Genomic DNA, 9,447 nt, shown 5'->3' with positions numbered 1-9,447 from the left:
CTGACAACTTGGGGTTGTGAATATGCTCGTATTTCCACAGGGACTGGCCCTATGTGGGTTCCAGCATGATATCTTCGGTCTCATCTGAAGGCAGAAAATAGCATCCAGCCTTCATAGTAATTGTAATTGTGTGTTTCTTACTTAGTGATATTGCTTTGTAACTTGCTGTGTTATAGATAATATTAGTAATAGTTTGACATAGTGTGTGATTTTCTGTTTTACCAATGCAGTCTCAAGATTTAGAGTTTAAGGTATTAGCTAGGATGTTGTGTGCTTCTTCTATTTTAGTAATAGATCAGATGTATATTAAACAGGATTTGATCTAATCAATACTAGAATCTACAGGAATAGCTCTTTTAATGTTTTAGTACTGTTTGGTTATGATGTTATTAGCCTATTAGTTAGCTTTTCTTAATTTGCAAAGACAAAACCTGGAAAGGAAACCCAGGCAAAGAGATGACCCTGTATCATAGAATAGATACCTCTCTTACATCCAACTAATTGGGATCTGAAAATATAACCATGCATCATTTTAGACAAAAGTGCACGCTAATAGAACTAAATTTGATAGTTTATTCTGTTTTCCAAGCAGGTGTTCCACTTGGGCTCTATATCACGCACTGGCCATGCGGATATGGTGTACAACTGGAAGAGACCCTGAATGAAGGAGAGAATCTGTGATGGGTGAGAGAGGAAATGTGCACCTTGAAGCAGGGGACGCCCTGCTAGCACTACCTGTCGCATCCACCACCAACGTGAATTGCTGTTTCTCAAGGGTCAATAAGTAATAATGCCCCTAGTGATACTTTAGTACATTTGTCCTCTAAAATTGGTTCTATTTGACATGCTACTTCATAAAATTGCATGATCATTAATCAATTATTAGCCCGGATAACTCAGTCGGTAGAGCATTGTTATGAGCATCCTAAAAGCATTTATTGCACAAATTTTAGTGGTCATTAAAATCAATATATCAGAGTATATGAACACTGAAGACTTTTCCTGATCAGTTACAGATTAACACAATGGGACCCTCACGGATTTATTTTCAGGTTGCAGAAACTTAGGTTGCAGTACAAACATGTTTGTTCTTTTTAGTGGGTTTAAGAGTAATGTTGTTATGTTGTATTTGACTTGTCTCTTTTTTCACTTTTAGAGTATTGTCAATCAAGGCCTTGATTGATTTATAATAGTTATGTTATTAATTTAAGTAGTGTTGCTATTCTATAGGCAGTATTGTAATAAGAATTCTACGGAGCGTCCGTCATGGATCCAGATGAGAAGTTCACAGAAGAGCAGCTACGAAGCAGGATAAAACTACATGAGAACTGATTGAACAAATGAACTGAACTGCTTGTTAAATATGATTAATCGGTCGTTAAATCAAACCCTTTTTCAGCCTAAAAGAAAACGGGGGAAATGTAGAGAGTGTTTTTTACAGCTAGTTAGCTGAGAAGGGTCGTAAACACGGTGCAGCTAAGCAAGCAGCCATAACACCTGCAAGGACAGCAAGAACAACAGGATGCCCTGGGATGGTGAGAAACTAGCCATGGTTCTGGGAACTCAGCAAGGGAGTAGCTTTCAGTTGATAACAACAAGCTGTTAAGATACTCGGGGATGGTATGTAATTGGGAACCAATGATGAGCTCCAGTTTTGCAATATGTATGAGCTAATTATCCGTATTATAAAGGTACACGAAGCCAAGGAATAAATGAGATTCGCTGATCATATGTCAATGACAGGTGTGGTTGTCTGCTTTTCTCCCGCCGTTCTGCAACAAACATCTATATACAAATTTAAGAACACAACGGAGTAACTGTTACTGTTTATTAACAACCAGGTTTAATAATACGATAAAAGTATGTCCTGAGAAAGGGGAACAAACATGCTTCTTCAAGGTTTTTTAGCTGTTCTGGATCTCAGCCGTCGCTTGATGATCAGATGATCACTTTCCTTCTTTTGTTCCTCAGATTCCTGAAGAAAACATTTCAAAAGTTACTCATCTTTTCACACAAGACTGACAAGCTCTTCTTGACCCACGCAATCATATTTCTTCCCCTAAATGGATTTCAGAATGGAATTTGATTATTATATTTTATTCAGAAAACTATGGGATACCGAGATCATTTTAATGCAGCTTAATCACAAGGAACAAATATGGAGAATGTACAAAATCCTGTTTATCTTAAAAAAGCACACACATCTGAGGAAAGCCTGAAGGCAGCTTTCATTTTGAAATACTTGTTTTCAAAAGAGTATTATAATACTTGTTTTGTGAAACATGAAGCGTTCAGAAAACATTTTTAGCCTCAATCCCTGTAGCTATGACTTGCCCAGAATTTCAGTTCTTGGTTCAGTTCCATGTTCTCAGAACTACAGTGAGAAAAGAAATTCTCATCTTCTTCATCCTCTAACAAAAAAAAAAAAACATTTTGGTTTCTGCCCCTATCATTCGTCAAATCATCAAAAAATTCAGAGGGATATTACAGTATGGGCAAATGATCACTATGCTGAACAGAAAAAGGACTCTAATATAATTAAAAGATGCAGTTCCAACAGAGCAAGAATGTTCTTAGCACAATAGCTGCCGACAGAGTCATGAAACTGGCACATCAGATCCTTTGCAAGTTGGCTTAGACAGGAGATCATAGTTTAAGCATACCTAAAAAGCTGTCTAAGTTGTGCTCTAGAAAAGCGTGTAGTAGAATAATCCCACTCCAACACATTGAGATTATCTATGATTCCAAATTAGAAGACATCTCCGTGATTGCTACATCACCTACTTAGTAAACTGTAAGCCAGCCAAACACAGAGATCTTTGAGGACAAAATAAAACAGAACAGCAGGAAGACCAACAAGAATGACTTGGTAGAATAAAGAAATACCTCAGTACTTTCAACCTCCCCCTGCAAATAGATGAAACCTCCAGTCTGTTTGGACTCCTTAGTAGTTTATTTTAAGCCAAGACTACAGTATAATCGCTTACCGAAGAAGCAGGTATATCTAGAGGGCCAGAAACGACAGTTGAATACAGCTTCCTTTTGCATTGTTTTGGCTTGGTCTCTCCTTCTTCGAGATTTTCAGGTTCGTTTGATTTAGGAGAACTTACTGCTGACATCAGCTTCTTGGCTAGAAGAAATTTGTTTAGATACATAAACCAATCAACTTACTGGTTTTGTGAGTCTTTAAATCACTGAATGCAAAAAAAGCTTCGTAACAAACTTGGTTTATAAATGACACGTAAAATTTAAGTGAAAATACTCAGAAATTGTATTTGTTCATCGAGGTTCTTTATTGCTTCTATAGCTGAAACAGTTTATAGCTTCAGGTACGGCAACTTAAAGCACGCATTAAAATGGAGTATGAAAGACAATCATGGCTCAGAAGTCGCTGGAAGTCAGAAACTTCAGCAGGAGTTAAACAACAGGCCTAACTTTCATGCTGACAGAAGCACAAGACAGAACCAACTTTCTCTGTATACTTGTAGGTTTTCACAAATGTAATAATGAATCTCTGAAGAGACGAATAAATGCATTTACTTCATAAATCAAAGGACAAGACAACTTAACATGGCAGACAAGTTCTCTAAGAACACATACATTAATAGCCTACAGCAGAAACAAGCCATTCTACAATGTCTAGAAAACATGGAATAAAACTTATTCTACACCAACCTCTAGAGTGTATAATAGAAGGAGAGCTTTGAATAAAATCTCCAACTTTTTGCAGTGTTTCATCCTTCTTTTTAGTCAGTCTTGAAGCATGTACTCGCTTTCTTAGGAAGTAGTCTTTTCCGGATTTCTGTTCAACAGAGATGTGAACATGTGAAACAAGAGCATTGTTTAAACTTCATTTTAGTTCAACGTTATTTTAAGTTGACATTTTGAGCTTTACTACTGACACCTCTGTTCATTATGCTGATGATACCACAACGGCAAGTAATGTAGACAATTTTATACCCTTTAGGGAGTTGTCAAAATCTCAGCTATTTCAAGGCATACGTTTCTTAAAGTTTCTTAATAAGGCAGTAGTTTCTTTAAAAGTAGCTCCCAAGCTGTGGAGTTGTTTCTTACATAAGCTGTTCTAATTACATAAAATAAACAAACATACAAAACAGAAGACAACAGATGGGAAAAATCTACTACTCATACTCTGACCATGCCAAGGATACTGCTATCACATGTGAACATCTGTTTTTAATAACTGCCATGCATATTAATGATATGAACCTTAGTTTAATACAAGGGCTTCACTTACAAAAGCACACGATAATACACTAAAGCTTCTCTTCCCAACTATTCAGTGTGCAATATCCTTCCCTCCAAATCATTACACAGTACAGCCATTACACGCTCTGGGGACAGACTGACTTGCCCTTTGGTTAGCTTATGGAATTTAATAGGAAGAGCTCATAAGCATGTAAGATTCCCATTCAGGTATACACATAAGGATAAGACACTGCTTCTTTCGTGTGAACACACAATTACAGGAAGTCCCAAGCTAGCTTCAAAACTAGAACAAAAACCAACCATTTTCTCGTCACTTGCAGAGGGTGAATTAAAAGCCATGACAGATTTTGTATTTTTCGTGTTCTCACTTTTCACCAAATCCTGGGAAAATAAGACACGTTTCAGCCATGATTCTTTTGGAAAGAACAATTGATGTCACAAAAGTGAACACTTTAAACACTTTTGCTAATAGTAGGAAAGTATTTGCTAGTGGTAACTATTCCACTGTAAATCAGATAATAAATAAGCATTCAATTATAAAAACAGGACATTAAGATATCAGTATTAGACATCTCATGATGTCTAAAAAGCTGTACAGGTTTCAAAGAAAATATACAATGGAGTTAAGAGAAATTCCCTTCTCTTAAACCATTATCACTGAGCTTGGCTATTAGTTTTGTTCATTAAAGCAGTTCATTGATTAAATTCTTCAACTACTTTACTGAGGTAGAAATAGCATTTTTATAATGCTTGAATGAGAATGGTAAAAAGGCACCAGATATTTTTTTTTCTGTTGGGTCTAGGTCATACTTCATCCATGTCATCACTTCTTTTCTTTTTTGCCTTAGGCATTTTCACTCCTAAAGGTATCATGCTGCCGTGCTGCTTTATCTCCATCTTATCATGTTGCAGAGGTGTCAGTGGGATTTTCAGCTCCGGTTTTGGGAACCGACTAGTTTTGCCATTTTCTGCGGACACTCCAGAAGAGTCGAGGACAGTTTCTAAATGCTCCTGATAGCACAGAAGAATTTTAAGTGCAAGTGTTAAGGTAGCCATGAGATTAAAAAGCTATAAAGCATCTGGAAAAGGATATGCAAGCATTCGATTTTCCTGCTGTAAGAACACTTGTAACAGAAGGAGTCTATTTCAGTTACAGCAGAGTTTTACCCTTCTTTCCTAGAACTTGTTACATTTAAAATTATTTCCAATCTATGATCACAAAAAAAGTTCAAAAAGACAAAAAGAACCAACAAGTACTCATCACTGAATTTGTAGTTAAAGGACTATATGCTAAGAAAAATGATTCTAGCTCCAGTATCTCCTAGGAAAACAGAAGAACAAAAAGGGGTTAACAAGATGTTAAGTACTGACTTTCTATAAATATAATCGTACCTTTTCATTTACAGAGTCATTCCTTCTACTTTGTCTTTCTTCAAGTAAAGGTATTTCTGGCAAACACTGAGGGCTACTGTGGCTAATGCGTTGTTTTAATTCCTTTATAAAGTCATCTTTGTCAGCCAGTTCTTTTCTTAACTCTTCTATCACAGTTGCATTATCCTAATAAACAGTAAAAACTGCTGAGTTGTGGGATTGGCAAAAGGAATTAACACACACAAGCAGTATTGCAATTACTTAGTAGCATCAGTTTTAGAATTGCAGGCTACAACACTTAACTATTCAAGAACAGTAACATTTCACGGATTTGTACGGTCACTGTTACAAGTGCAGTAGTCACAGAATTGCCTGGGAAGTTGTAATACAATATATTTTGATTCTTCTATTTTACTTATGTGCTTCAGCCTTCATCTCCCTTAAGATATAATAACCCGAGCTTTTATTTGTTCCCAAATCCTCGGTACTGTGAGAAAGTTGGCAGTTGTAGGGGAAGTTTTGCTATGAGAACATCTTTCTTCTCAGACAATGTGAATCCAAACATTCTCAAAAGAGCACAACTCATTTAGTCTTCTGTTTAGCTTCTGAAATTCTATGCTACGGCTTAGATTGGCTATCCTGACTAAAAGCTGGATGTTGAAATAAGAAATGCAACTTCCAGAGATCATCCCCCCTCTGCTTTTTGATGCTTCCCTAAATCTCTCTCCACGTCCCTTTCTGTCTTTTCATGCCATTGTAGATACTACCTCAGAGAAAGCAAAGAAAGTAAGAAACCTGAGACAGAACTACTGTCTGAGTATTGAGCCTAGCTTGGGATCCGGAAATGCTGTGAATTATCGGAAAAAGCTACAGATGTCCAGTCTGACTGTAGGATCATAAGCATCAAACTGACATCTGCTTATCTGAACTACTGAAAAAATTGAAATTTTAGTAATTAACAGAAATTCTCTTTCTGAAGAACAAAAATAAAAGCTGGTGCTTTTTTTGGTTAGTTGCACATGATGTCAATACGACAGTGTTCAAGAACAGAAGCACACCCAGAATACAAAGAGCAGGTACAGGAGTCTTACAGAATTTATGGGTAGCTAATCAGGTAGGAGGAAAGGAGAGCTGACCTTGCTTGAATCCTTTAAGGTAGATTGTCTCAGTTCTGCTATTTCTGTCTCTTTTTGTATGGCATTAGAAGCCAAAGTTTTGAGCTGTTCTTCCAAAGCTTCAACTAACTGATCTCTCTCCTCACGCCACTTTTGAAGATTATGGTCCTTTTCCTCCAGCTCCTATATTTCATGATGAAAGAAAAGCATACACAGTAAAAACAAGCAGAATTTTTAAGACAGCCTAGAATTAATAAGTTTTTCATATAGCATAAATAAGGACTCAAGCTGATAAAAAGAGTTTATGGTAAGACAATTCAATTAACATATCGTGATGTCACTCAACAAGATCAGGTTACATGCATGTATTACATATGTATTTACTATGCAGATTATTGTATTGAAAACAATCTGCCAGTGCTCTGTAGTGACTAATTATTTGAATATCTTTCATGGTCTACCGCTAATTTCAGTTGGCCACTTTCATTTTGCTCCAATTTTTTTTTTTTTTTGACCTTTTTCCTGTTGCTTGGAAAACCTGCATCATTCATTTAATAAAAATTAAGAGCAAGAAAAATACCTGTTTAAGTTGTTGGATAGTATAGTCTTTATAATCCAGCTCATCCTTAAACTGGTTATTAATGCTTTCAAGTTCTTCCACCTTGTTCCTGAGGGATTCCTCCACAGAACGCATCGTGGACACCTGTAATGTAAGCACAGCTCACGGTTCATTAAAAGACTTCTGTAATCCAACCTGGCAAAATACTTCTTTGTTAAATAAAGAGGAATTCACAAACAAGTGCTGAGTAGGAAAACGACAGCAAGTGCAAGGTTACCAAGGAAGACATGAATTCATTTTTAAGCTTCAATTTTCCACCCCAAGCACACCCAATAAACTTTCAGACTAAGTACCTGCAAAATGGGTTTTAAAATATCTACTTGTTTAATAATTAAATTTTAACTATTAACATCACTGAAGCTGAAATTGAAGAAAAAAATATACATGCTTATATTAAAGAGCCTCTGGAAATTAGTCTATTTCTCTTCAAGTAAATAGCATTCTTCTTCCCAGTTATCAGCGTTTTTTCACAAGACTTTGGTTTTAGGCTTTGGAGTTACCACGGATACCAATGGCAAGTCACCAGTAACGTAGAGATAATAACAAGTCCCCTCCAGAGGCAGATTAGCTATTCTCTTCACAAACCTTATTCCAGACTACCAACCAACTTTACTTTCCTCTGTTCATTATCTATGCGAAACCATGTTTTAACTTCTGGTCCCCTCTAGAGCTTCAATGGCAACTTTACCTAAGATTTGCTGCTAGCCACACTAGTGTGAAATTTCCAGCTTCATAGTTAAAGTTTGAGAAGTTTTAACAGCAGAAAGCCAAGCATAATCTTACAGAAAAAAATATCTCAGTTGACTACAAACCTCGCTTTGTACTTGCTGAATTTGTTTCTCGGCATCAGAATGTTTGTCTTTTAGATCTGCATACTCTTTTTCTTTCCTCTGCAAATCCTTTTTCAAATTCAGTACAAGGGCAGAACTCTCAGAAAGAATATTTTCTAGCCTTATGTTAAAAATAAAGAGACAAAGAACATTACTGTTACACATCTAATGGAAACAGCAATTACAGCTTAATCCATGCCCTGCCTGTTGGTTTCTATTTGTAAATAGACTCTTAAATCTATCTAGACCAGTGACAAGATTTAAACAATTACTTTTGAATTTCAGCTTGCTTCTCATAATCAGATGCTGAAGCAATAAATTATTCAGATGCTATTCTGAGGGATATACAACAAAACCACCAGAAATCCCCATATTATTCTTCATTTCCTTGCACACTCCTGTTTTCCCTTGGAACTCAAGTAGCATACCAAAGCATCCTAAAGTAGTAGTTTGGCCATTGATAAGCATGCAGATGCATTAAGTCGAAGGGATGTTCCCATTAACTATTTTTAACTCTAGTTCATTATCAAAGGGCTCTAAGTTAACTCAGTGGTTACTTACGATTCTATACGTTGCACTTTCTCCATTTCACTCTTTTCCTTTTCCCGAAGAGAATGTTTCATCTGCTCCAAGCTGTTTTTCAGCTGCATAACTTCTTGAATCAGATTTGCTTCATTGCTACTTAACTCTTCAAACTTTTTGTCTGCATTTGCAGACTTCTCCTGCAGAGTTGCTGTAACTGTCTCCAGATTAACAATAATAGATTCAGATTAATAGATTAAGAAACATGGGAACGAGATAGATAATTCACAGCTATATTCTTTCTATCTTCCGTGCTTCAGCAATCCCTATAAGGCAGCCAGGAATCACTCCATCTACATCTAAATGGTAGATAAAAAGTTCTCTAAGAAATTTCATTCCAACTCACAGTCCTCTTACTTTCAAAAGAAAGATAAAACTCTGGACAAGTTGATCACTTAAGTGTTGGTATCGGTCTCTCATATTCAGTTGATCTCTAAACAAAATATGAGGATTCCTACTTCTGTCCACACTTACTCTTTTGCATATAAAGTTCACTCATAAAGTTGTACAAATTTGCAGATTCAAGTTTCCATAAATATTCCATTAGCTTGGGGCTGTTTTTTTCTTTAACTGGTGAGCAATTAGCTAAAATCACATGCATTTTCTTTCTATCAAAAGCGACTTCTGCTGTATTTCATCATTGCTTTAGAATCCAGTTATGTCCATTCCATAATATGCATACTTTAAGTATTAGAAAAAT

The 9,447-nt window shown here is 36.3% G+C and overlaps 1 protein-coding gene and 1 long non-coding RNA gene across 2 annotated transcripts; both read right to left on the bottom strand.

Annotated features, from left to right (window-relative positions):
• Positions 1 to 2,933: 2,933 nt before the first annotated feature.
• On the bottom strand, positions 2,934 to 4,661 carry LOC146755123 (uncharacterized). Its single transcript, XR_014938437.1, has 3 exons — positions 4,531 to 4,661; positions 3,676 to 3,802; positions 2,934 to 3,130 (listed from the first exon to the last, which is right to left on the bottom strand). It is a non-coding gene; the product is annotated as an uncharacterized LOC146755123 (long non-coding RNA).
• Positions 4,662 to 5,589: 928 nt separating this feature from the next.
• Positions 5,590 to 8,927, bottom strand: LOC146755122 (uncharacterized). The gene is made up of 5 exons (XM_085526346.1): positions 8,727 to 8,927; positions 8,148 to 8,286; positions 7,297 to 7,419; positions 6,738 to 6,899; positions 5,590 to 5,787 (listed from the first exon to the last, which is right to left on the bottom strand). The coding sequence occupies exons 1-5, from the start codon at positions 8,813 to 8,815 to the stop codon at positions 5,605 to 5,607; spliced, it is 696 nt and encodes a 231-aa protein (XP_085382472.1). The 5' UTR covers positions 8,816 to 8,927; the 3' UTR covers positions 5,590 to 5,604.
• Between the last annotated feature and the right edge of the window lie 520 nt (positions 8,928 to 9,447).

This window comes from Coturnix japonica, chromosome 36, assembly GCF_054131305.1.
Source record: "Coturnix japonica strain WE chromosome 36, WE-NBRP24, whole genome shotgun sequence".
In the NCBI taxonomy this organism is placed as follows: Eukaryota; Metazoa; Chordata; class Aves; order Galliformes; family Phasianidae; genus Coturnix; species Coturnix japonica.
The sequence above is the reverse complement of the archived record's forward strand: the minus strand, read 5'-3'. Positions and strand labels throughout refer to the sequence as shown.